This window comes from Balaenoptera borealis (assembly GCF_965194805.1).
Source record: "Balaenoptera borealis genome assembly, chromosome: 4".
NCBI lineage: Eukaryota > Metazoa > Chordata > Mammalia > Artiodactyla > Balaenopteridae > Balaenoptera > Balaenoptera borealis.
In genome coordinates, this window is record NC_138861.1 from 52,193,730 (window position 1) to 52,221,557 (window position 27,828).

Genomic DNA, 27,828 nt, shown 5'->3' on the forward strand with positions numbered 1-27,828 from the left:
ATAGAAACTGTAAATGATCTTTATTATTACATTTTAGGCAATCTGGAAGATATGTTATTTTACCTGATTTTACTTATATGTATCTCAGTATATTTCCATAGATATCAACAGTTTGTGTTAGAAATTAATCCACCAGTAATATTCAGAAATCAGCATTGTGTTCTCCATTGTGTGTGTATGTAAAACTTCATAGGTGTAGTGTTTTTTTCTTGTAACAAAAAACTTTATTTAACTTGGGTGTGTTATTTCTTTATTGCAGATATTGATGGTTTAATTACTCAGGCTTTGCTGACGGGTAACTTTGAGAGTGCTGTTGACCTTTGTTTACATGATAACCGCATGGCTGATGCCATTATATTGGCCATAGCAGGTGGACAAGAACTCTTGGCTCGAACCCAGAAGAAGTACTTCGCAAAATCCCAAAGCAAAATCACCAGGGTATGTTATTTTAGAAATAAACAAACAGTAGCATTTGTTTATAAAAGCAAAGCACTCTTATTATAGATAATTGAGATTCAGAAAACAGTAAAGAACAAAAAAACCCACCCATAATTCCTTGACCCAGAAATAGTTATTGTTGATAGCTTGGCATGATTATCCCAGTTGTTGTTGTTTACATATATAATTTTTTAAATGAAAAGCACTTATGATATTTTTATTGTAGAAAAGTTAGAACATAGAAAATGTTAAAGATAATAATTTTAATACCCCCTAATTCTTCCATCAGATTGGTACATATCCTTTTGTATCTCTTTCTATGTATTTGTAGAATTTTTAAAAACAGAATCAATTATACAGGTATATATGTGTGGGGTTTTACGTGTAAATATTGTCACTTACATTGTAATCATTTTCCCGTATCATTTAAAGATTCTTACAAAAATTTTTAAATTGCTCTATAATATTCTATAGTAGGGATTTATTATTTCCCTTATTTGGGGATGTTTAGGTAGTTTCTAATATTTTCCTAATGTAGTTAAGATAGCAGTAAACATCCTTGTTGTGCCTAAAGATTTGTGTGAATTTCTAATTGTTTAATGAGGCTGTAGTCCTAGGAACGGAATTTCTGGTGCAGAGGGTCTGTACATTTTTAAGCCCCTGCTTGATGATATTAAATTTCTTTCCATGAAAGTTGTCCCAGTGTTCAGCCCCAGCAGCTTTGGTTGCTGTCAGTGTCCCCAGCCTTGTCTTGTGTCACTCCCTCCCCTGTTATCTTTTAGCCACACTGGCTGCCTTTCCATTCCTCACACACTCCATGTGCCTTTCTCTCCCAGGACTTTGCCCCTAGTGTTCCGTTGGTGGGCAGTGTTTTTTTCCTTCTCGATGAAATTAATTCTGACTTCATATCTTAAATGTCTATACGCTCAGAAAGCTTTTACTGATCCATCAGACTAAGTCATGTCCTCCTGTTAAACGTTTTGGTAACACCCTATAGTTCTGCTTCTCAGCATTTTATAAAACATGTTAGTGTGATTTTGTTGTTGTTGAGGAAAATATCTTTTATGTCAGTTGGTTTAAGGATATACTTCGCTTTGCTGCTACTTTATTTTTCATGAAATACTGTGAGTAGTAGTTTTGAAAGATTGATTAGCCAGAGTTAATTTTTATCAATATACCAAAAGCTTTTAATTCTCCTTTTGTTTTCCTTTCCTAAGCTAATTACTGCAGTAGTGATGAAGAACTGGAAAGAGATTGTCGAGTCTTGTGATCTTAAAAATTGGAGAGAGGCTTTAGCTGCAGTATTGACTTATGCTAAACCAGATGAATTTTCTGCCCTTTGTGGTAAGAAAATGAGCTTTATATTTATATTACGTATATGGCGTGGTATATTGTAAATAAAATTAATGGCAGATTTTATTTAGAAATTTTTGTAAACCTACTAATAACAGATAAGAAAACAAAGTTCTCATTTGAATGCTTTTCTGTTATTATTAACTACATTGCTTCTCCATACCTACTAGTCATTTTTTAAAATAATATTATTTAATGATTTTGGTTTCAGACAGACCAAACTGAGACTCTTGCTTCTGCCACTAACTAGCTATATGACCTAGGAAAAATTAATTTCTAAGTCTTAGTCTATTCATATGTAAAATGGCACATAATCAGCTCTCACTTAATAAATGTTAGCTTGATAAAATTAATAATTATAATTATTTGAGTAGAAATTACCATTAAAGGCCATGACTGAACTGATGACTAAGGAATAGTATTCATTACGTACAAGAACAGAAGCTTTAGGCTGCTAGTATAAAAATGAACAACCTTGAAAGTATTATGAGAATGTAAAACTTAGGAGATACTAACTTTCTATCATAAATAATGTAGAGTAGTCTAGCTATCATTGATGTTTATTCCAAATGTGCCATATTTTAGTCCACTGCTTACAAAAGCACCTGACATGATGAAATGCAGTTAAATGTTCATTAGGATTTTTCTGTTCAAATATTTTTCCCACTTTTAATTTTTTCTAACATAATAAATATAAATCCATTCTACAGCTAGGTATAGAATCTTGTGAAATTGTTTATTATATAAAATTTGTCACTCATTTCCCACTCATTTAACAAATAAATGTTTACTGAACATTTACATGACAGTGATTTTATTTCTGCCTGCTACTCATTGGTTATGAAGTTTGATCCATACCTCTGAAAATATTATTGGGCTGCTCATGACGTCATACACAGATTGCCTTGTGTATAATCTTATTTGTTTTCCTGTTGATCTATAGATCTTTTGGGAACCAGGCTTGAAAGTGAAGGTGATAGCCTCCTGCAGACTCAGGCATGTCTCTGCTATATTTGTGCAGGGAATGTAGAGAAACTAGTTGCATGTTGGACTAAAGCTCAAGATGGAGGCAATCCTTTGTCCCTTCAGGTTAGTATCTTTGAAACAAAAGGTGCTTCCTTTCTAGTACTGTCTTTCACCCTATTTATATTCTAGAGATTGATTTGTTCCAGAAGTTCATTGCTTTCACCCTACTTAATTATGTTTTAGAAGCTCTTTTGCTGGATAATTATGTGTATTTATTGCTATGTTTGGAGAGGCAGAGTTTGAGATGATGGGATGGTAAAATGGGAGTGCAACTGTTTGTGAGAACCAAGCTGTGCTGTGGTAGTTACTGAGGGAAGTAGGTGGCAAGAGCCTGAAAACAGCTGTAAAGTTTACCTCTCGTCCTCCTGCTCCCTTCTCTGCCTTCAGTGATCCTGTCTGCCTTGGGCAAAGAAACGGTGCGGGGTAAGGAATGGGAGGGAGCCCCAGTACCAGTGGGCAGTCTTCATGGTTCGGGGAAAATGAAAGTAAGAGGTAAATGGAATCCCATGTAGCACTAATACATGGGCAAGAGAGGAAGTGAAAAACGTGGGGGCTATTCTCTGGCGCTGAGTAACTATATATTTAGATTTTTTTATTCCTAAGCATTTAGTCAGCAGAGTCTCAAGAAATTTCAGTCTAATATTTCTTTTTGTCTCTGCAGAGAGATTTTCTCAGTATGGTTGTTGCTTTAAAGATCACTATTGAAACCGAAAGTCTTGTAGGAATCAAGGTTTTTCCTTCTAAGTGCTTCTGAGAGAAAACACACTTGTTTTCACACTTCTGGATTGGTGTACTTATGAAGGGCAGATGGTACTTGTACTTTATACCTGAAGCGTAGCTCTCTAGTGTTGAAAGAATAGGTATTGAAGAGCATTATGAGAAACTTCGGGTTGAAATATTAAGCCTGTTTGGAGGCTTAGTAGTACTATTTTTATAGTATACATAGTATAATAGTATAATATTCCCTCTTATACATGCTGGAACCCAGTTTCTGCCTTCAGACATCAGCCTGTCACTTTCACTTTGGATATTTGCCTGTTTTAGCTCAGGAGACAAGTCTCTGGCAGTTTAAGGATGTTTGGGAGAAGATGGTAACCTATGCCTTAACCATGAGTAGGAGACCTTCCTCCTCGCTTTTTCAGTTACCTAAATGGTGGTCAACTCTTGCAGACCTTCTTAATATTGGTGATAATAGGTACCGTACTTTTGGTAGGCTTTGGAAATCTTAGTAACTCCTTATCTTTTCCTGCTTCCTCTCAGTACACATCTTGTTATCATTGTCTGTTTCTCCTTCACTCTCCTTTCTTTTTCTCACTTAGGATCTGATTGAGAAAGTTGTCATCCTGCGAAAAGCTGTACAACTCACCCAAGCCATGGACACTAACACTGTAGGAGTCCTTTTGGCTGAGAAGATGAGTCAGTATGCCAGTTTGTTGGCAGCCCAGGGCAGTATTGCTGCAGCCCTGGCTTTTCTTCCTGATAGCACCAACCAGGTAATTAGAACTGGCCATTTTTCTTCTTTGAATGTGTGAGTAAGGTGAGTTCAGTAGATAGCACTCAGTATGAAACATAAATGTACTAGTAGGTGGAATGATTTGGAGCAGTTGAAGTTCTGTCACCTAATAGGTGAATATTATTGACACGTCTTCAAGTGTAATTTCAGGTGTACCCAGGCTGTGTCAGAGAGATAGAATGCTTGTCCCTTTGTACTGAAGGGCTTAGTATTTGAGGAAAATAAGTAGGAAAAGGGGCAGCTTTTTGTTTCCTAAGCCAAATGCTGATTCTGTGCACAAGACTCTATGTAGGTATCTTCAAAAATATAAATGTTACTACTTAAACAAATTGGGGTCGTGATTTTAAAATTCTCACAAATGACACCCCAGGTGTTAACAAAGTCATTCATTTTATATGCCGTTTCAGTCCGATGCTGTCTGTGGGTGAGTATATTTTTAAAGTATTCAAGGCAGTGAGAACTATATCACATTCCTAATTTAGTGTCCTTATTTGGTGTGCAATAAAACTTGGGCTTTTTCATGATATTTGTTTCAATTCAATAAGTGACTGAATATGTAGTGATGAATAGGATTGCCAAGATCCTTTCCCTGAGGGAGTTTCCAAACTCAAAATGACAACAGAAGTATACATGGGATTCCAAAGTGATAAGGACAATGATAGAGGTAGTGGGAGCACAGAGGAGGGAAATCTAAACCCGATAATGCAGCATGGGTGGAAGCTGGGATGGGGAGTGAGGAAGATTTTCCACAAGCAGGATATTTCTATCTGCATTGTGTATCTGCTAGAGCTTAATTCGGAGCCTTTTCTTATTTCTATACTTTTTGTTCTAAACTTTATTCTCTTTTTGACGAAATTTTTTAGTTAATTGTTTTCAGTATTTTGTCTGTTCTAGGGAATTGTCAGTAAATTTGATTGAGTAAAAATACTTATATCTGTGTTCCAGGACTGTGGAGGTATGACTCTCTAGTTGGTTTTGTGTACACTTACATGTAGGATCCAGCTCACATCTTTCTAAATTGTTCATGAGAATATGAAGTAGAATAGAAACAAAGTCTTTATCTTTATAATGACTTTGGTATAATAGTTTTATAGGATTTTTTACTTAATAAGGTCTTCTTATTATATTGACGTATAAGACCCTTTATCTTAAGACTAACTTACTCTAAGACCTTTAGACCTTCTAGCCTGAGAATTAAACTCTTTATTTTTAATACTGTTTATAATCACATACATTTTCTATACGTTATTCTTCATGCTTTTCTTTGGACTTTTAAAGAACATTCTTTATGCAAAACTTGTAATTTTGATGTTACTTCCTCCTATATATCTCAGTATACCCTTAGTATTTTCTGGGGAATATTTCCTGAGACTTTGTAATATCATTATAGTATATAGTTCCCCTCCATAAAAGGCAGGTTTACCTAAGTATACCTACAAAATTTAAATGATGTGTTTAAACATTTAATGAATTTATAGAAATGTATAATTTTTATAGATATTAAATGAATTCTTGCTGAAACATTTTAACACATTGCTTTTTTGTTGTTTGTTAATAACTAGAACATGTATATGGTAAACTCATACTTACTATTGATCTATATAATTATAGATCTGTGTGAGCTACCCTGAGTTTGACATCTTACTCTTTTAATTTATTTCAAGCATCTCTTTTTTTATTAATTTTCATGTCTTTCATAGATCACCATTTTCTTCCATCACCGTCTTTAGCAGTTGATTCTCTTTTGGAGCCTTTTTTCCCTGCAGAGAAACAAAGTTGTATTTTTTCAGCTGCTTTTGTGATTTGTGAGCATTACTCAACTGCAAGAGAAACAACAAAAGAGCAGTGATGATAAGTGACATTGATCTTGCATACTACCATGTGGTAGGCATGATCCAAATCCCTGCCTCTGTGAACTTACAAGTTACACTGTATATAATGGACCTTCGGTGTCAGTCTTGAGTATTAGAAACCATGATGTCAGACCCTAATGTGCCGGGGTTTATTGCATCATACACAGCATATGAACAAAAATCATATGAATGATCAAGCTTACTTTAAGAAGATCAACATGCTGTCATATATAGTTGGGTGAACCCTGAACAATTGGCTTTGCTTTCTTCCACTGCTTCTTATAGCCAAATATTGTGCAGCTTCGTGACAGACTTTGTAGAGCACAAGGAGATCCAGCACCAGGACAACAGGAGTCACCTAAAGTTCCTTATGAGAGGCAGCAGCTGCCCAAAGGCAGGCCTGGACCAGTTGCTTGCCACACACAGATGCCAAGAGTTCCAGCTCAACAATATTATCCCCATGTGAGTGATATGGTCCAGATTAAAGGAGGAACATTTATGTATTTCAAATTGGTGGTTTTAGTGTCTTGAGTAAGAGACCAGTGATAAAACTGGACAACGTATTATTTTAATGGTTATAGTTTTTCTGTTCTTGAAAGTAGCATTTATGATGTTTTTAAAAATTATCCCTTTAATCTAGTCAAATAATTTACAAACTACATAAAATTAATTTAAGCTCTCTGGGGAGATTTCTTCTTATTTCTCCATCACTCAAGCTTAAATTACACATGTACATCTGTTCTTGAAATTTTTACAATTTGATTCATCTAACAAACTGTAAGTAAAGTAGTGGGAACAATTTTGTGGGTAATTTGGTCAATTTTTAAAAATGTTTTTAGAAAATAGTCTCTTTTTAAGTATTATTTTCTGAGTCATTAGTGTGGTTTTACTATGTCTTCTGTATCAGCACAATAAAGAGTATCCAGAATACAAACATTTTTTTGGACAACTTTATATTAGAGAAAAGTGAGTGACCAAAGGTATATGAAGTTGTAGGTCATGGGGAATGTAAAGATGATTAAATAATTTTTATTAATAAACTAATTTATTTATTAAATTAAAATTACCAAATGGTTAGTGGCATAAAATGTGACCTCTTATTGTCTTTTACTATTTCATGTAGAAACTTATATTTCCAGACCAGCAGATAACCTTCATGTTCTTAAATAAAAAATATATTTTCGTAAGTAATAAATGGTCTTGATTGATAACAAAGTTAGTAGGTACTCTGCCCATTTTATTTTTGAGATGAAACCACCTCGATGGCAGTCTCTCTTTTTTATTTATTTATTTATTTAAAAATTTTGTTTATTTATTTATTTCTTTTTGGCTGCGTTGGGTCTTTGCCGCTGCGTGCAGGCTCTCTCCAGTTGCGGCGAGCGGGGGCCATTCCTCGCTGCGGTGCCTGGGCTTCTCACTGTGGTGGCCTCTCCCAGCGTGGAGCAGGGGCTGCAGGCACGGGGGCTCAGCAGCCGTGGCGCACAGGCTCAGCCGCTCCGCGGCACGCGGGATCCTTCCGGACCAGGGCTTGAACCCGTGTCCCCTGCACTGGCAGGCAGATTCCCAACCACTGCGCCACCAGCGAAGTCCCTCTGCCCATTTTAAAATAGAACAAATTGCTGATAGAATTGATGGGGTCATTTTTACATTTTGTAGCAAAACTAAGCATAAAACCATGAAAAAAAAATTCATGCTCTTTTGTCTGTCATGCTTTTGATTGCTATTTAATCAGGATAGATTACATTTGAATATAATTATGACTGTACTACTCTCTGTTTTGTTTTTTCGTTCATTTGACAAATATGAATTTAAGGGCCTGTCTTTATTCTCCCTGTTGAGGGTATATTGGTAAACAAAACTAAATTCTCCACTCTTGTTGCTAGACTTCGAAAGTCTATGACATAGATAGGGCAAATCAGGTGATGGCTGGGAAACTGAGAGGTGGAGAAGTCTAGCAACTAACCAGAGTTGTAAGACATAGAGCTTGAATTTGTCAGCATGGCTAGTTAGTGGTTAACAGGATTGGAACTCCTAAGCTAAGCACCTTGAGTTTGACCTCACTGTGTCAGGGCACTGAAGTAAGGCGTTCTCTGCATTGGGAGAAGAGAATATTTACTCCTTATGCCCTTGGGTTTAATCTATCTTTCTGGGAAAATGTAAAAACCTTGAAAGACTTTTATTATACTGTGACTTAGCAGTCTCATACTTTAAGAAAAGGAAAACAAATTCAGTCATAAATTATGCAGTGATTTTCTTGATTAAGGCTTATGATATGTTGAATGAGGACAGTGGCTTGTGGTTTTAAAGGCATGTTTATAGGCAGGAGTTAAGGGATTTCTGAAAGGGAAGCCAACTGAGTAGGAGTTCTCCTCCTACTACGACCAGCACATCTTTGCTATTAATTGTTTATATGATAGAGTTTCTTCTACAAAGATTTACTTGACAAAAGATATTCTGATGGCTTAAAAAAATGTCTTTGAAAACCTCTGGACTCCAGGGTAAGCAACATGGTGTAGCGTGGCAGACACTGGCCTGGGAATCAGGAGACCTAGAAGCAGTCCTAGCTCCATCAACAACAAGTTGTATAGACTTCAGCCAGCCCCTTCAGTTCTCTGGGCCTTGGTTTTCTCAGTGGTAAAGGGTGGGGATCAGATTCTATGATCTTTAATATGCTCTGATTGTATGATTCTAAGCCTCATACGGAACTAACATAATTTTTGTGGCTCTAATGAAATCCGGAAAAGGGAGCTTATAGCAATATGTTTACAGATCTAATAGTAGCATGAATACAATTAGTGCTTCAAAAATCACTTTTTCACTCAATTACCTTATTTTTTTTTTCCCCCGGAATGTCTTCTTTCCTTCCCTACTTACAGAACTTACCTTTTCCCACTTACTCTTGACACTTGAACAGCATTGTTCTTTCTGCTTTGATTTAGTTTTCATATTGATTTTTCTACTGCTTCCCTTCCCCTGTTCTGTTGTGAAAGGTGCTTTTTTCTTTTGGAATCCCAGCTACCTTGAAAGCAATTGCCTGGCTAACGTATGCTATCTTGCTGCTCTTATTTTTTGCTTTGCATCTGGCTATTAATGCCTGTTGGGTTTTTTGTTTCTTCTTTTAACATTTTCATGTTTTATGTTCTGTGATTGGTATTTCTTTGTTCAATTCAGGTTAGAATTGCCCCCACTGTCACTACCTGGAGTAACAAAACTCCTACCGCCCTTCCCAGCCATCCACCTGCAGCCTCTCCCTCTGATACACAGGTATATCCTTCATTATTCCTCTTTGAGCAGAATTCTGCTCACCTAAATATATAGTTACATATTCTCTACCCACCTCCCTTAAGTTCCCCTCCCCCCATCTGTCTATCTGCTTATTGCATTTTAGTGCTTTTAGGATGCAAGAAGCAGTTTTTAGCACAATTAATTTATTTTCTTATCACTCTCCTCTTCTTTTGCAGTTCTAAATTGAACTAGAAAAACATCAACCAAGGTTCTATCAGTGGTTTAAATCTGATTTCACTGAATATTTTTTCCTTTCTTCTTCTTCCTCCTCCTCTTCTTTTTTTTTAGCATCGTAGAGAAGATAATATCACCTGTGGCATTTACACTTATATTTCTGAAGCATTAGTTGTGGATGGACTTTAGTGGAGATGGAAAATCCTAGCGACTTACTATAAATATCATAGATCTTATTTTATGAGGCTGTTAGCATCTCTTGCCATTCATTGTTATTATTGCTTTGGATCTGTCTAATCTTTAAATCACACAAAATGTGTTGCTCAGAAAATGTGTCTTGAAGAAGACAGTATGCACGAAATGCAGTTTTTTTACACAACTTTTTTTTTTTTTTTTAAATTCCATTTCAAAGATTATAAATCTGTCTGGCAAGATTCTTGGTTCCAGATGTAATCCTCCTTTTTACCATATTCTCATTTCCTAGGGAGAAAATCCTCCACCTCCAGGCTTCATAATGCATGGGAATGTTAATCCAAATGTTGCCGCAGCTCAGCTTCCCACATCTCCCGGCCACGCGCACACCCAGGTGCCACCTTATCCGCAGCCACAGCGTAAGTAGTGTGACCCTGAAGTCCTGTCACGGCAGCATGTCTCGTTTTATCCCGTGTAGTAACTGTTTACTTTGAAGCTCCAAAGCCATGATCAAATCAGCGGTAACAAGTAAAGAAAGAACCATTCTGTGTCGGACTTGAGTCCTTGCTCTAGCGAAGCATGGTTTCCCTGGGAGGCATCCTGAATCAGCATGCGAGGAAACAGCTCCTGTGTCAGTCCATTCAGAACAGTTGGCTCTTATTCCTGAGCCTGTTAAAGAGAGTCAATTGTGCCATGATTTTGGTATAAAAAAACAGAATTTTAGAAATGTTTTGGTACATATTCTTTTCCTTTAGGCAAGATGTTGCAAACCATTTTTGGAAAATTGGTTCCAAGGGACATTTGTTGTCGTCTTCCATTTATTTAATTTTTTTTAGGAAACAGACGATGTTTTAGAGCAGTTTCAGGCTCACAGCAAAACTGAGTGGAAAATACAGGAAGACTCGGTATACCTCCTGCCTCCGTGCACAGCCTCCCCACCACAGACATCGTGCACCACGGTGGTCCAATTGTTACAGTCAGTGAGCCTACACTGACTCACCATTTTCGCCCGGAGTAGTTTATCTTAGGGTTCCCTCTTGGTGTCAGACACTCTGTGAATTTTGACAAATGTATAATAATGACCTTTCCCCTATTGGCTTTCATTTTTTTTAAGAAACTATTTACACTTGCAAAGTAAAACATCACCTCTATTTTAAAATTTAAAATAAACAAAAATGCAAATCTCAAAGTGGACAATTACATGACTGAACAACTACTATAAAACAAGAGGATGTTACCTAGCAAGAACTAATCTCAACGAGCGTGTTCTGTGCTCATAAGATGGGTGTTCTTACTTAACATGAGTACAGATTTGATGCAGCTTTTCACTCAGTGCTCAGCATGAAAGTGCTGTCTTCAGGGTAGAATGAGCACAGTTCTGTTGGATTCCCTCTGCAGAGGTTCATATTCTGCCCATGGTCACACAAAAGGTAATGGTATCTGGGTTCAGGTCTTTGCATTAAAACACTAGTTGGCTGTCTGATTGCTTACTAACCAACTTTGTACAGTGTAAGAAATACAATAATTGTCTTGTCAGGGATCATACAGAGTTGCCTGTTAATCTGGAACTGTGCTCAAACCCAGAATTTGAGTAGCTGATGATTTTACTAGATGTTGGAGAAGGTATCTGATTCATAACAATGGTGCTCACCCTACAGTTGTTAGGGTGGAAGAGGTCTTGAGCTGCCACCAAGCTCCCTTAACTTTTACTGTGAAGGGGACTGCTGTGGGTGTGTAATTCCTGCATGGCTCCACCTGATGGCTAGTAGGTGTCACTGCAGTCTTCACAGGAACAGGACGGCTCAGAAGAGGGTCAGTCTTCTGGTTCTCCGGTCTCATGACTCAAAGATTTTCATAGCCAGCAGCAGTCTGGAGATGGCAGGGTTCAAAGACTGGATCCAGTGACTTTTGGCATAGTTAGGGCATCCAGACTATCAAAAGCATAACTTGTTTTAAGTAGGTAATGTTTGGTTGTAGCTTATTATTAGAAGAATTGAAAATAATTTCCATAGAATGAGATAACTTTGGTTTTCTGTTGCTGTCTGAATAAATGTGTAACTAATTAAAATCTCTGCTCCTTCTCCCTGGTGTAGCTTATCAGCCAGCCCAGCAGTATTCCTTCGGAACAGGGGGGTCAGCAGCGTATCGACCTCAGCAGCCTGTTGCGCCCCCTGCTTCAAACGCTTACCCTAACACCCCGTACATATCTTCCGCTTCGTCCTATTCCGGGCAGTCTCAGCTGTACACAGCACAGCACCAGGCCTCTCCACCTACCTCCAGCCCCACTGCCTCGTTCCCTCCTCCCCCTCCCTCTGGAGCGTCCTTCCAGCTCGGCGGACCAGGAGCTCCCCCGTCATCTTCAGCGTATGCGCTGCCTCCTGGAGCAACAGGTACACTGCCTGCTGCCGGCGAGCTGCCTGCATCCCAAAGAACAGGTCTGCGCTTGAAAGGGACTTGGTTTGGCTCCCTCTTTTATTTTTTCGTGATCACGTGGGTGGATGGAGGGGAATTATTTCTAACTATAAACTGGGCAAGGTGAGGTATTGATTTAATTGTATAACAAATTCTAAAACTATTTCTAAAAGTGTGATTTTCCCATAGTGAACTTTAGTTGCTAAATGAGAAAAGCTTTAGAGCTTTAAAAGGGTAAGAGTATATAATCTGCCATTGAATTTAAAATAAGCGGTAAGAAATTAGTTGGCCAGATAAGTGGTGGTTGGAACTAGATTTAATTGACACTAATTTCTTTGCCAGAGTAAAACGATGCTCTGTGTTCTTCCTGGATTTTCAGTTTTTAAAATTATTTGTGCCTTAAATTCATTCATAGAGATTAAATAATATAGGGTCTTAATGAGGCTGTACAAATTTTGTAATTATGTTTGTTTGTAAAGGTGAGCAAGGATCTCGACATGTATTGAAAGGAAAAAAGTGAAAGAATGCAACTCTGACAGAATCTCTAAGACAGCAGAAAGTATACAGTAGTGCAAGGATTCTGTCCATTAGGACAATTCTACCCTCACAAACATTTTGGAAATTTCTAGGCATTTTTGTTGCTGTTGGCAGTGTAGTTCTGCCTGAAATTTTCTAATTAAAAGCATAATTTAAAATTATTTTTATAGTAAATACACATTTTATAAATTCTTTTTATCTTTCATGTTACAATTAAAACATTATATTACTTTTTTATGAGTAGGTAATATTATCTGATTTTCATGTTAGGATTGTAAAAGGGGCCTCAGAAGTATGTATTACAAAAAGAGATCAATGAATCGGGGCAAGAACCACTAACATAGTAAAGAATTCAGACTTTGGAATCAGACTTCCTGTGTTTGTATCACAGCTTCACTCCTTTCTAGTTATGTGACCTTGAATAAGTTACTTAACTTTAAGCCTCAGTTTCCTCATATAATAATAGTATGTACGCATAAGCTTAGGAAGAGATTGAAAGCATTTGGGGACGGTGACTGCAAAGTTAGCCGTGATGACACCTCGCCCAGAATTAGAGCTCTGGGCCTTTTCCTTTTGTCCCTGGTTTAATGTATACTTGTTACTAAGGGTATTTGAAAATAGTTTCCCTTTCAGATTATAATTGATGGTTTTAAACTAGAGGGGCAAAACAGAAGTGAGTCTTGCTTTCTAATACTGAAGTTGTTCCTGGAAGTCCAGTATATGTTTTTCTCTTTTTAATCTGCTAAGCAGTAGCTTTAATAACTGAAAACACTGGTCATATAATAGGATTTATTGAGGAAGTATTTTTTTTCTTGGAAGTCTTATGGATCCAGAATTATACACATATCTCCTTCTCTCTTCTTTGATATATAATATTAAAGTCCAAAGTACCAAAAATCATACACACAATATGTATCAGCCTTTACTGCACAAATAAAATTTGTATAATTTTCAATACAGATATTTCAATAGGTTGATATTTAGAGAGGAGTGTTCATTCAATTGTAGAGTTCAAAAAATTACCTTTTAAAACCTGGATGAGCGAAAACAGTATATATTCTGAATAGTTGGGTAATAGCTTGAGTGAAAGATGGATTCAAGTAAATCCCCACATAGGAAAGTGGTGCAGGGAAGTAGGAAAGCGAATTATCATTTATTGAACATACATTGGACATGTACCAGCACTGCTGTATATTTTCTTATTTCTCATGAGAAATAGGAATAATTATTTTTTTAAAAATTGCCATGAGGAAGCTTGAGTTTCCTAGGGTTGTGTATAATGTTTTCATGATTGCACAGTGATAGTCTCCAAGTTGAGATACAGCTGAGATGCCCAGGTCTCTCAGTCTTCAGAGCCCATGTTCATTCTTCTTTACCAGATAGTCTAGTCCTGATGAAAGCAGTAGAAGTAGCTATCAGTGTTGGAATTACAGAAACATTTAGCATCACTATTTTAAGCATTTGTTACTTCATCATCTAAGTTAAATATTTGCATGGGTATTTTTTTCCTCCTTAAGCTAAAGGGCATTTGGCCTTATAATAAAGTCTTTGCTTATGTTCAAAGTAACAATATTCTAACCTGGCTGAGAAGCAGAGTAACTAATAGGAAGATGAAGCCATACATTTTGCAATACTCAGCATGCACTAAGCTAGCTGCTTTGTTACTCTTGCATGTTAGTAGTCCCTGTATTTTAATTAACAGTTAGAGCTTTACCTTATTTTATTTGGTGATTTCCTAAAAAGTTTGCTTAGGTTATACAGATAACTGTGACTAAAAGTTTTATCTTTGTTCTAATAGGTCTTAGATTATTATATCATGGTTTTCTACGGGACTTGGAAATTCCACTTGTCCGGTGGATTCTTCTTGATAGACACTAGGATTTTCAAGCCCTGTAACTATTAGTGAACCACAAAATTATGTGCCCACTGCTCAGAGAAACTCATGTTGCAATCATCAAAACATTCATTCAGTAAATTCTTAAAGAGAACCTGCTCAGTCTATAATCAGAATTATTCTAGGCACAGGTAGGAAGGCAGAAAAGTACAGTACATTTCTATTTCTAGTGAACAGCACATAGCTTTGTTGTAAGTTGGAACATAAAATTTGTATTTGGGCCAAATTTTGGAAGACATTAAATGTCAGGGCAAGAAATTTATACTTCATACAGTGAGAAGAAAATTTCTAGTGGAGGAGTTTGAACTACTACTGAGAGGCATGGTCAAAGTGGTACTTTAGGGAGGTTAACCTGGAGATGGTTCTGCAAAACAGATTGTGGGCAGCATGGCAGAATCAGAGGGAAGGAAAACAGGCTGTCTCCAAGTTCAAGGTATAAAGTGCTAACAGCCTAAGTTAGTATAGTGCAACATGTTTCAGTGGTGGGTGGCAGCACAAAAAGCAGGAAGTTTTCCTAGCTTTACTGTGCAGGATAAGTAAGATAATGCTTGTACCCCCCCCACCTTTTTTTTTTTTTTGTCCCTGGTTTAATGTATACTTGTTACTAAGGGAGAGCACTTTCAAATGTGAAGGCCCAAGAAGTTTACTTAGAAAAATTTTCTGATAAAATGTCAAGCTCTCATGAAGCTGTTTTTGAGTAAACAGTATTAAAAAATGGAAAATTTAATTTGGGTATATATATATGTATATATATATATAGTCTTGTGCTCCTTCACATAGAAGAGTCTTGAAGGGGCATAATAGTGAATATTTTCGTGAAACAGTGGGCTGAAAAAAAATTTTTTTAAATTTTCATAAACATTCCGTAGTCAAATTATAAGTACCTGGTTTTTAACCCTTTAAACAAAGGAAAGGACCATGATAGCCTTCCTTATTTTTCTTTGGATAAATCTGTTTTATCTCGTGTCATTGGAAAATGACCTTAAGGATTCATTCTCTCTAAATTTAAATTTTTAACTTTGTGTGGTGCCTTTTAAAAAACGTGACGTGCGAGGCTAACGGCGAAGGGGGAGGTGTATGATTAACAAGGATGCTCTGTCCTCTGCGTCTCAAATGATCTTTTAGCCGAAAGTCTCCGTACCATTGGCTCTAATATCCTTCTGTGAATCCACTGAGAGTATCTTAGCCAGTGCCTACATCCTACCATTATGCAAGAACACCTTAAGAAGGTTCCCATTGAGAAGGGAGATTCAAGTAAGGAGGGTAGCAACTCCACTTCTGTATGTGAGACCAAGCGCTTCTCTCTTCCTTCCCTAAAAACCATGTGGAGGACTAATCCCTACACTAAGGTGGATAAGGGTCTCCAGAATCCAGTGACATGCCATATTCAGTTTTTAAGTTAATTTTCCCTTGATTTTTAGTAATTTTTTACTGTAGGATTTTGAAAGGCCTCAAATAGTATAGAGAATAAAATTAAAATTATCTGTAATTCTGCCACCCATATATAACCACTAATAATTTAGGTGTATTTATTCCCTTCGTACGCATATATGCACACATATGTATGTATGCATATATTAAAGTTCTTTTAATGTAGAATATACATAACATAAAATTTACCATTTTAATCATTTTTAAGTGACATCAAGTGCATTTACATTATTGTACAGTCATCACCACTAACTACAGAACTTTTTTGTCATCCCATACTGAAATTATGTAGCCATTAAACCCCCCCCCGCTCGTTTTCCCCAGCCCCTGGTAACCACCGTTCTACTTTGTCTCTATGTATGTATTCTAGGTACCTCATATAAGTAGTCATACAGTTTTTTTCTTCTTGTAACTGGCTGTTTCACTGTCTTTAAGATTCATCCATATTATAGCATGTAATCAGAATTTCGTTTGTAAAGCTGAGTAATAGTCCACTCTATGTATATACCACATTTTGTTTATCCATTAACCTACACATGGGCATTTTGGCTGTCGTGAATAATGCTGCGATGAACATGAGTATACAAATATCTGTTCAAGTCCCTGGTTTCAGTTCTTTTGGGTATATACCCAGAAATGGAATTACTGGATCAAATAGTAATTCAGTGTTTAATTTTTTGAGGTGGTGGCACTATTTTACATTTTCACCAACAATGCGTAAGGGTCCAATTTCTCCACATCTGCACCAACACTTGTTGTTTTCTGTTTTTTTGTTTTTAATTCTTGCCATTCTAATGGGTGTGAAGATAATAGTATCTTATTGTATGCATGCATTTTTAAAGAATTGAGATCATAACTCCCACATACACTCATAATTTACATCGTACTACTTTCCTTAATATTACACCATGAACCATTTTCCAATGTTCTTTAAAGTCATTGTCATGTTTAAAAAGAGAGTAAGAAAGAGATTTATGCCCATTTTTAAGGTTTTTTGAAAAGGTAAAGAAGATTATCTTCCCTTACTAGTTTTATGAGAGAATTATGTCCAAGACTAGACTGTGCTATCTTTTTTTAAACATATTGACCAAGAGTATCATTTTGCACATCCATAATGAACCCCCATAATACTGTCTCCTGTAGATATTCACGTTCTTCATTTAGTTTGCTTTACGTAGTGTTGCTACTAAAGTGTGTCTCCATGAAGTAGAGGTTAATTTAATTGTTTTTTTTTTTTTTTTTTTTTATGGCTGTGTTGGGTCTTCGTTTCTGTGCGAGGGCTTTCTCTAGTTGCGGCAAGTGGGGGCCACTCTTCATCGGGGTGCGAGGGCCTCTCACCATCGCGGCCTCTCTTGTTGCGGAGCACAGGCTCCAGACACGCAGGCTCAGCAATTGTGGCTCACGGGCCTAGTTGCTCCGCGGCATGTGGGATCTTCCCAGACCAGGGCTCGAACCCGTGTCCCCTGCATTGGCAGGCAGATTCTCAAGTACTGTGCCACCAGGGAAGCCCTAATTGTGTTTTGAAAAAGTCATATTTAAACAATTTAAAGATATAAAAGCAAAAGTATTGAGGGGTTAGAATCATAGCTAAGATAAAACTGTTAAATTGATCAGAGATTTGAACAAGGATTTTCTGGGCTGAAATAAAACATATTGCTAAATATATTGCATGGTTTGAGGTTAGGAGGGGCCAGTTAGGCATATATTTTGGTGGGAACTTTGATTATTGTACAGTCGTTATTTTCAATTCAACAGGCAGCCCACCCTCAAGTTACGAAGGATAGCCAACTGGCTATATGTTCCTGTTGAAAATCTTTTTGTTTCTTATTTCATTCAGTTTTACTCGTAACTTTCAATTTAATTTGATTTCATTATAACTTTGGTGTCATTCTACCAAAGGGTCATATGAAATTGTTCCACATACTTTTTTGTGCTGCTAATAGTTGGTGAAATCAGGATACCCACTCAGGCTTTAATATTCAAGGCTAAGATCACTGCCACGAGAGGTTAGAGGAAAAACTGGTCTCACCTTCTGCTCCCACGTTTCATAGGGCTAGAGAGGAGGCATGTTGTTGAGACTGCTCCCTGAAAACAACAATCAAGGCCAGGGTACCTCCAGTACTTTCAGGTTTTTCACACCGTCGACTCCCCACCACCCCGCCCCAGTGCCAAAATCCAAGGATGCTCAAGTCCTTTATATAATGTGGTGTCGTATTTGCATATAACCTACGCACATATACTTTTATGTCTAGATTGCTAATAATACCCAATACAATGTAAATGCTGTGTAAATACTTGCAGCAAATTCAAGTTTTGCTTTTGGGAACTCTTTGGAGTTTTTTCCTTCCTGAATGTTTTTGATCCTCAGTTGGTTGAATCTGCAGATGTAGAACCTGGGGAGGGACTGTATATTGACCCCCTCAACCCAGAAGCTGAAGTCTGGTGCTAGTGAGTACATCAGTAGTTTCAAGTCAGGTCTGTCAGGTCTGTCCTCTGTCATAACACACACACAGTGACTCCCAGGGATTTATTAACTGTAGTGCTGTGAGGTCATATCTTGCATGGGAAGTTAAATTGTAAAGTCATCATTTAAGACAAAAATAAGAAATCACTTAAGAGTCAGTTATCCGTGATCACCCCTTTCTTCAGTTAAGCCCTCACGAAGAAGTTGCCTGTGGTCAGAAGCCATATTGCATGAGAAACATCTATCCTTAGCGCCATACAGAGAAATTCCAAACTGTGGCATTAGTTCTCCCACCTCACAGTTTCTCTGGGGCATGTGCTTCTTGAGTAGAGCTCAAACTGAATTGAACTCACTAGTTAATGCTGTATACTCTCGATTCCTCTCTCCCCGAGTTCAACTATCATAACTCCCACATACTTACGGGATTCCCGTAAGTTGTATGTGCATATGATGTGTCCCGTAAGTTGAATTCCCGTAAGTTGTATGTACATATGATGTATCTACACTGCATGCTTTTGATTGGAGACTGGGCCTGGACCAATCCTGAACATCCGACAATTTTGGAATTGCTGTATTAGTTCTCAGCCTTCTTTCCTCTTGTCCACTGCCAGTAACTTCAGTTCTTTTAAGAGAAGTAGTGATTTCTGGAAGATTTGTGCTAAACAGTCTGCAAATCTGTATATTCTTATAGAGAAGACCATATGAGATGGTTACATATTTACTGGGCCTGTTCCCATTTATGCTCATATTCATGGTGTGACCCCAGAAATTACAGTTCCTCCAGAATGCAGATCCTTGGGGCCTCCCAAATCCAGCAGTAAAGTAGCACCTCCTTGTTAAGATCGTCTAACATGCTTATTATCTTTAACAACGTAGTGTTGAAGTCTGCACGACAATGCAGAAATCCTCCCATTTCTCTTTAAAACCCTGCTACTTAAAGAGGATTTGGACCAGCAGCATTGGCATTACCTGGGAGCTGGCTGAAGCAATAGAATCTCAGGCCCTATGCTATACCTAGTGAATTAGAATCTGCATTTTTGCAAGATCTTCAACTGATTTGGATTCACAGCTTTAAAAAATACTAAAATGGACACAGTTATAATATGTTAGGAAGTGCTCTCATAAATGAATTAGCTTTGCCCACAAACTGATTACTTTCTTAATTAGATAGAAGCCATTTCACGTGACTTGATTAAAAAGTAAGTTTTATTCCCTTATAAAATAAGTTTCTTCTTTCTTGGGGTTGATGGAGGAGAAACAATTATAAAATGAGTAGAGTTTACAGTTTGCAGGGCAGAAATAGAGACACAGATGTAGAGAACAAACGTATGGACACCAAGGGGGGTAAGTGGTGGGGGGGGTGGTGGTGTGATGAACTGGGAGATTGGGATTGACATGTATACACTAATATGTATAAAATGGATAGCTAATAAGAACCTGCTGTATAAAAAAATAAGATTAAATTCAAAAATTCAAAAAAAAATGAGTAGAGTTTAGAATATCTTTGATGATAATACTGTTTAAGTGACTTTTACATTTTGTCTACAGAAAATCAGTCTATGCAAGACCAGGCATCTATGTTGGAAGGTGAATTAGTTACAAAATATATCTGGAAATCTTTGAATCACTGACTATAATTAATGAATGGATATTCACAATTATGCATGTGAACTTTAAAGCCGATAATACCCTAAATCTGATCAGTTCTTAATTGAATCAAATCTTAGAACTGACTGAATTAACATAGTGACACAAATGATCTTGAATCATAAAAGTTGTCTATTTTATATAGACTGAAAGACAAGGCTATACCAAGATTGTCTTAGATATAAGAAAGCTTAGAAGGTGATGGGAGAGATTTGAATGATTAGTCTGTGTATAATGAGAACTTTAAGAATTTGTTAAGCAAATAGCAGCATGTGGTTTAATATTTTGTGATTAGCTCTTGAATGTTTTGAGGCTCATTTGGCGTTCTGTCTCCTAGTCACCTTGTAGAAAATTAATTCTACTTTTAAAATCAAGGCAAATGAGTGCATGCTGGTTAGGAGAAGATCTTGTTTTTAAAAAATTTCTGTGACATTATGTTCTTTGGTTTGCTAAGCAATTTTGTTGTGATTTAATATCGTAGATATCAATAAAGCAAAAGTAAAATACTGAAAGAATGTTTATTGAAAGAAGAAGAATTTTTTGCTTTTACATATACACATACACAAAACTTAATAAGATGTAAAATGATTATATTTTGATTTAGTAATTATCTTATCTCTGGCATGTTTTAGTCCATTTTTCTTTAAAGATACAGGCATTCAATAAAGATGTTTTAAAAAAATTTTTTTTAAAGATACAGGCATTAAGTGCCTTAATATGAGTTCTGCTACTCATATTCATTTCTCACTTTGAGATGACAGGTTTTGGGAGATTTGAGGGAGGAGGAAATTTCCTAAAGGTGACAGTAGTTTAATTTTATATTTGCTGCCAGCCTGGAAATTTTTTTTTTTGGGGGGGGTATTAAAAAAAAGAATCTCACCACAGATATTTGAATGCCTTTTTCTACTTTATAGGTTGTTCTTAACGCAAAGGTGATAAAACGTACTGGTGTTGCGTAGTTGGGCTCTGTTTTTTTAACAGTGTTTCTACCATGTGGATGATTTGGGTATGCTGAATTGCTCTCTGGGGAAATAGGAGATTGCCACTTTTATTCTTTTTTTGTGTGTTGAATATATCAGAAGCCTTTTTTTTTTAGCAGACTCAGGTGATTTATTTTGTCTTTCTTAGGAGAGAATTGTTTGAAGGTTGTATACCAATATAGACATAAAAACTTCACTATCCTTAAATTTAGTACAACTCTTTCACTTTAAAAGGAAATAATGTCAAGATATGCTGCTTTCTAAGCCAAGGCCCTGTGATTATTAGAGGTAATGAGTTTGAGAGTCCAGGGCTACTAGTGATCCCAGCAGCTCAGCTGGTAAAACTTCTGTGACAGTTATCTCAGGGTGAAAGTAAAATTTGAAGGTATTATATGATGGACACAATTTAGTTTTCTTCTTTTCAGGATTCTAAAGGAAAATGCCCTCTATTATCTGTTATAGGTTCTCAGAATGGTTGGAATGATCCTCCAGCTTTGAACAGAGTACCGAAGAAGAAGAAGGTACTAGAAAAAGATGTCTATTCAGTTGCCTACAGGTGTCCTGTCAATCATGTAGCCCCCTGAAGCACACCACACGTCACTGTTCCTTTAAAGGCAAAGCTGACTGACTGATATACTTAATATGTGTATTTCAACTTACATCTTCTAATCCATGAAGGGAAGGAAAGAAAGTACAAAATAGTATGGTGGTATGAATTAAACCCTTTTTAAAAAACAAGATGTAAATTCCCAGCAGATCTTTTCCAAAGAGTAGGAAACAAAATTTCATGCTTCTCAAATGGTTTTTTTTTAGGATTTACTTTGGTTTTGGGTTCTAACAATAATCAAGAATTTGTAATTATATTTGGGACTATTTGTGTCTATCACATACAATATGAAAAGAAATAGCCTTGTAGCTGAGCATCATTTAGATGTTAATAACTGTTGAGAGCTGTTAGAGCATAACTTAAGATTCTTCTTTCCTTCTTTTACCCCAAGCCTTTTTTTTTTTTTTTTTTTTACTCCTAGTGATTTCTGTCCCCCAAGTATAGTAATGAGAGGCCAGAATATAAAATTGGGAGATACTAAATGATGAAACCGCCCCCCCAAAATTAGGTCAATGATAATCAGAAATTTAATCTACTACTTTGAGTGTGATTGATCATTAAGTAGGTATCACTTAATGATCTAGGAAAAAGGTATTATATCTGATCCCGTAACACACACAAACACGTATTTGGCATATCTGATCCCAGTATGGCTAGATATAATTCTCCAGACTTTGACATCCTCTTTCAAAAACACCATGGTTTTGGCCCATTATGGGATAAGTGTGGAAGGTAAAGGGGAAACAAAGGTCCAGGTTTGAGCTCCCAGCCCTCTTAGCTAGATTAGCTTTACTTTTATGTTTTTCTCTAGAATTCTGCATAAAATTTCATTTTAAAAAGTATTCTACTGTTATTAAAAAAATTTATTTAACCATGGAATAGTCTAACTCCCTTATTTATTTTTTTTAATTTTTTTATTGAAGTATAGTTGATTTACAGTGTTGTGTTATTTACTGCTGAACAGCAAAGTGATTCAGTTATACATGTATGTGTGTATACATTCTTTTTTAAATATGTTCTTTTCCATTATGGTTTATCATAGGATATAGAATATAGTTCTCTCTGCTGTACAGTAGGACCTTGTTGTTTATCCATTCTATACATAAAAGGTTACATCTGCTAACCCCACCCTCCCATTCCAACTCTCCCCCAACCCCCTTGGCAACCACCAGTCTGTTCTCTATGTCCCTGATTCTGTTTCTGTTTCATAGATAGGTTCATCTGTGTCATATTTTAGATTCCACATATAAGGGATACCATATGGTATTTGTCTTTCTCTTTCTGACTTACTTCACTTAGTGTGATAATCTCTAGGTCCATCCATGTTGCTACAAATGGCTAACTCCTTTATTTAAAGCTGAGGAGATGTTGTCATCATACCGTTTTTTTCCATACTCTTGGTGCCTTTTATTTCTTTTTAAAGATGCCTGAGAACTTTACGCCTCCTGTTCCCATCACATCACCAATCATGAACCCCTTGGGTGACCCCCAGTCACAGATGCTGCAGCAACAGCCTTCAGCTCCAGGACCACTATCAAGCCAAGCTTCCTTCCCGCAGCCACACCTTCCAGGTGGCCAGCCCTTCCACGGCATACAGCAACCCCTCAGTCAACCAGGCATGCCTCCGTCTTTTTCAAAGCCCAATATTGAAGGTGCCCCTGGGGCTCCTATTGGAAATACCATGCAGGTAACAGTAAATCTGTGGAAGTGGGAGATGGCTCTATTTCGGTATGTTTTCTTAACGTTTTAACTTTTATGATTATACCTTTATTATTACCTCAATTTGATTTCAATTTAGACAACTTAAAAAGAATACCTTTTTTTTAAGCTTGTTCATGTATGTGTATTATTTTTCAATGACAAGGCCATATACAAACTTTCTAGAAGGAGCTTATGTATTTACTAGTATATGTTAACAGTAACTTGGCAATTACAGTATTTCATTTGATCTAATCACTAGCCACAATTTAAGATCAGTTGAATCTATATTTGCATCCAATGTTGCTAAGCAGAAGCTGTTTCCAAAGGTTTTTTCCTTTAAAATAGAAAATGAAAATGTAATGAGTTATATATTTTCTTGTGTATGTGTAAGAGCTAATAATATAGCCATATCTTTAGATGGAGATATAAATTTGTGCTTGCTTTTCACATACAAACAGCTAATTGGCAGGGCTCTAGATGATGAAAAATCTATCATATTTCCATATAACTGACTTAGACATACAAAGATAAACATTTTGATCTATTCATGAAAAGTAAAGAGGTTGGGTCACAGCTCAACATAAGATGAAATCAATTCCTGCCCAAGTATAAAACTAGCTCTTCTGTGTGTTACTGTCTTTGACTCTCTGAAGTCAAACTTGTAAAGATTATATCTCTACCACAAGACTATGTTTTGCGGTTAAGAGATTTCTGCCTAAGGGACTTCTAAACATTGACAGTTGCATTATAAAAACAAGTGTTTTGATGGAGATGGGAGGACCCTCTTCTTTCCACGAGAATATATAAAATTACAAATATGCACTGTTAATTTTTTATAATTACACGTCTGTGGTGTTTGTGAAGCCATCCACTTTTGTTTAGAGCTGGGTGCTCATGCTGTGCTCATCTGGGCCAGAACCCCAGTTACCGTTGAAAGGGAGAGCTGCACAGATGCGTGTGTTCAGCCAGGCCCTAGTGTCCAGCTTCCTCTCCACCTGGATGTCTCTGAGGCACCTCACACTTAACATATCCAGAATCTAACTCATCGTCTTCCTCCCAAACCTAGTCGTCTTTTGGTGTGTCCTGTTTCAGCTAATGGCACCATAACCCTTCCTATTTAATCCAGCCAAAAACCTGGGCATCATCTTTATATTCTTTTTCCTTTAACCTGTTTTTCAGAGCTATCCCCGAGTCTTGTTGATATTACTTTAAAATCTCTCTCAAATCCCTTCTCTAGTCCCTTTTCCAGTCTAGTCCGTGCTACCTTCGTCTCCAGTCTTTAGCAGTGCAGGAGCCTCTAGTTGGTCTGCCAGCATCTACTTTGACCCATCTCTTATCTGGTCTCATCTCCTCATTGCTTAAAACGTTACAGCTTCCCATTGTTCTCAGGATAAAGACCAAAGTATTTCACATTGTCTGGAATCTCTCAGCTCACACTCCTCCTTGCTCGCTCTCTCTGCTCCAGCTACAGTGACCCCCTTTCAGTCCCTTGTATCATGATCCTGCCTGTGTACACGTTCTTCTGTCTGGAATGCATTTCCTCCCCCATTTAACTGGTTAACTCCTACTTACCCTTCTGATATAACTTCCTTAAAGAGCCTTCCCCTCAGTTAAATCCCAATTACGTTGTCTGTTGGTTCCAGTGATGTTAACTTAATCACAGTTGCTATTTTACATACATTTTTGACATTTTAAAACTTTCTCTTCCATCAGCCTGTAAACTCCCTGAGGGATGAGATCATTTCCGTATTGGCTCACCAATACCTAGCCAATGCCTAATACATAATTGCCTAATGTTTTCTATGAATGAACTAATCAGTCAAAACTTTAAACACTTACACATTCCTTCTTTGTTTTCCCATCTGTACATTCAGTAAGATCATGGTCTCTTCTATCCTCACCTTTGGTGTAATCTTGCAGTTTGATAATAGCCCAGCTAACACCCTCCAAGAGTAAACCAAAGAATAGAAGAATGTCAGGATAAACAAAAATGAGCCAACAAGCAAAGCAAGCAGCCACTCCAACCAGCCAACTTTGTAAATGCCTTGTTCTTTTTATTTCCTACTGGCACAGGTCTCCTTCCCATCAGTTATATAAAATAGTGATCAATGTATGTTCCATAATTAATCAAATACTTTATATCCAATCCTATTTTTGAATAGAAGCTGTAGAAAGAGTACCTGTATATCTTCTACTGAATATCTGATTTTCATGTTTGCTTATCCCAAGTGATTTCACATGTTTATTTTTCATTTGATTTTGAATAGCCTATCTACAAGGTCGTTGGTTTCTCTTTATCACAGATTCAGGGCTTTGTGTATAGGTAACTTCTGGTCATTTCTAGTCATTTTATGGTATTATTTATTCCAGCATGTGCAGTCTTTGCCAACAGAAAAAATTACCAAGAAACCTATTCCAGATGAACACCTCATTCTAAAGACCACATTTGAGGATCTTATTCAGCGCTGCCTCTCTTCAGCCACAGATCCTGTATGTATTTTTTATTTTGCTTAATTAAAAGAATCCCTTATGGAGGGCTTCTATAATGATTGCTTAAAGTCTTACAAGATGTATTTTGAAAGTTTATGCAAAAGTAGTAAAGCTAGCACTTATATATAGTTTGCTGTACATATAAAAACACATTCAACTGCTTTTTACATATAACTTTAATCTTTAAAACAACCTCATGGTAGGTAGGTTTGTCATATTTATTTACAGAGGAGGAAATTAAGGCAAAAAGCAGTTACGTAATAATTAAGGCAGAGCCAGCATTCGAACCTAGTCTGGCTCCAGAATTCATGCTTTCCACCACTATGCTGCACTGAGTCTCATCGGCAAACCTTATGCCTAGCACAAAAATACAACAGAACGGTGAAACTCAGATTTGGGGTTTCTTTCTGAGCTTACATCAGAGCTTTTAAAAGTAGATAGACAATCTTTAACTTCGCAAAGACCTTAAAAATAGTTCAGTGCTTTAGATATTGGAGTCATATTCATAGTCAAAGTAACTGATTTTATTCAGTTTATTAGAGGATGACTGTATTGGCAACAACAAAAGTTCCACAAAGCCAGTTTTGTTTTAGATGAAATTTCACTTTCTGCCAACAAACATTGAATATGTTTATTTAGTCACTGGCCGGTTGTCTGCTTGAAAAACAGCTTCTGGAATTTGTTGTTTCATCAAACACTGAGTATTAATGTGTGCAGCCTTCTGCCCGTCTTTTGGAAAGCAATTCCCTGCACTGCAAGTGTCAGGAAAGCAGAGGCAGGGGAAAGGTAACATAAACCTTAGCGCCTGGCATTCTGGGAGCGATGGGAAGACGAAGCTAGGAACAGAGAACAGGTGAGGCTGTTAAACAGGAAAGTGTACAGTGTCTCCTAGGCAGAGAGGTCCTCATCATACAAAATGGAGGAATCCTAATAAAAATGTGGGAAAGCTCCAGTCTTCCTTCAGGCATGAGTTAATGTAAATAGAGGTTGGGAGGACACCTCGTACATGGCCTAGCTTAATAAATTTTTGTTGAGCTTCACCTCCTCTAGGTCACCCTATCACCTTCCTTCTGGTTACCCAGGACCTCTGGGCAGAAGAGAAAGACAAACTGTTCCTGTCACTAGTTGGGGAGGAAGTTCAAATACCGCCCAGGACTTCTGCTGGTAGCTAGGTGGGATTAACTTTGAACCCTCCACAAAAGTCCATCTTAATCAATACTTGACATCATTTTTATAGTATGGCTTTATTCTTATTTCCACTTCAGTTATGTCCAAACAGCACAACGTAATTTTGCAGCACAGCTTAGTTTGTAAGGTTATCCTCGATGGCGTCACCTCTTCCGCACTCCTCTTCTGACACACTGACATTCCCTCCTCAGACATACCAAGCACGTGTCAGCATCAGAGACTTTGTACCTGTGGCTCCTTCTGCCTGGAACTCTTCCCCACAGAGCTGCATAGCTCTTGCTCACTTGTTCCTGGTGTCTGCTCAGATGCCCCATTAGCCGTCAGGACTTTCTTACCACGTCATACTGCCAACACTGCTGACCCCCTTACCCCGTTAACTTTTCTTCATGGCACTCACCACCATCTGACATACAATATATTGTTTATTTAGTACCTTTCCCCACCCAATAGAATATGAGATCCATGAGACACAACACTGTCCCAGCATGGCGCGTGGTAGTCACTCAGCAAATATTGAAAAGCAGTGTCACTTTTAAGCCTGTTGCATAATGTAGATATGAAGTTAATCACAGTATAATTTTAAACCTTTACTTTTAGGATAGTTTTCTCTCACTATACATACTTACAGTACTAGGATGAGGGT

General features: G+C 37.2%; 2 protein-coding genes across 49 annotated transcripts in view; one reads left to right on the forward strand and one right to left on the reverse strand.

The window, feature by feature from the left end:
- Positions 1–27,828, forward strand: part of SEC31A (SEC31 homolog A, COPII coat complex component) — a 73,514-nt gene that overhangs the window by 42,925 nt on the left and 2,761 nt on the right. For 13 of the 29 annotated variants that reach the window (XM_082391082.1, XM_082391083.1, XM_082391071.1 and 10 more), the window contains 12 exons: positions 260–438; positions 1,656–1,782; positions 2,735–2,880; positions 4,137–4,310; positions 6,469–6,645; positions 9,355–9,447; positions 10,127–10,253; positions 11,928–12,269; positions 20,121–20,159; positions 21,662–21,720; positions 23,230–23,493; positions 25,878–25,997. In XM_082391082.1, coding sequence (XP_082247208.1) covers positions 260–438; positions 1,656–1,782; positions 2,735–2,880; positions 4,137–4,310; positions 6,469–6,645; positions 9,355–9,447; positions 10,127–10,253; positions 11,928–12,269; positions 20,121–20,159; positions 21,662–21,720; positions 23,230–23,493; positions 25,878–25,997 — 1,847 coding nt within the window. Of the gene's footprint in view, positions 1–259; positions 439–1,655; positions 1,783–2,734; positions 2,881–4,136; positions 4,311–6,468; positions 6,646–9,354; positions 9,448–10,126; positions 10,254–11,927; positions 12,270–20,120; positions 20,160–21,661; positions 21,721–23,229; positions 23,494–25,877; positions 25,998–27,828 lie in introns of those variants that run through there. The other 16 variants (XM_082391070.1, XM_082391074.1, XM_082391080.1 and 13 more) reach the window with 9 other exon arrangements.
- Positions 1–27,828, reverse strand: part of LOC309628297 (uncharacterized protein) — a 105,357-nt gene that overhangs the window by 5,831 nt on the left and 71,698 nt on the right. For 8 of the 20 annotated variants that reach the window (XR_014244354.1, XR_014244355.1, XR_014244356.1 and 5 more), the window contains 3 exons: positions 25,347–25,451; positions 18,033–18,193; positions 13,684–14,173 (listed from right to left, as the gene is read on the reverse strand). The exons of 1 other annotated variant lie outside the window; for it this stretch is intronic. Coding sequence is in view for 1 of the 19 variants with exons in the window: in XM_082391220.1 (XP_082247346.1) it covers positions 14,146–14,173; positions 18,138–18,193; positions 25,347–25,451 (189 nt within the window). In the remaining 18 variants the exon portion in view is untranslated. Of the gene's footprint in view, positions 1–13,683; positions 14,174–18,032; positions 18,194–23,500; positions 23,842–25,346; positions 25,452–27,828 lie in introns of those variants that run through there. 11 more of the 20 variants (XR_014244339.1, XR_014244358.1, XR_014244362.1 and 8 more) reach the window with 7 other exon arrangements.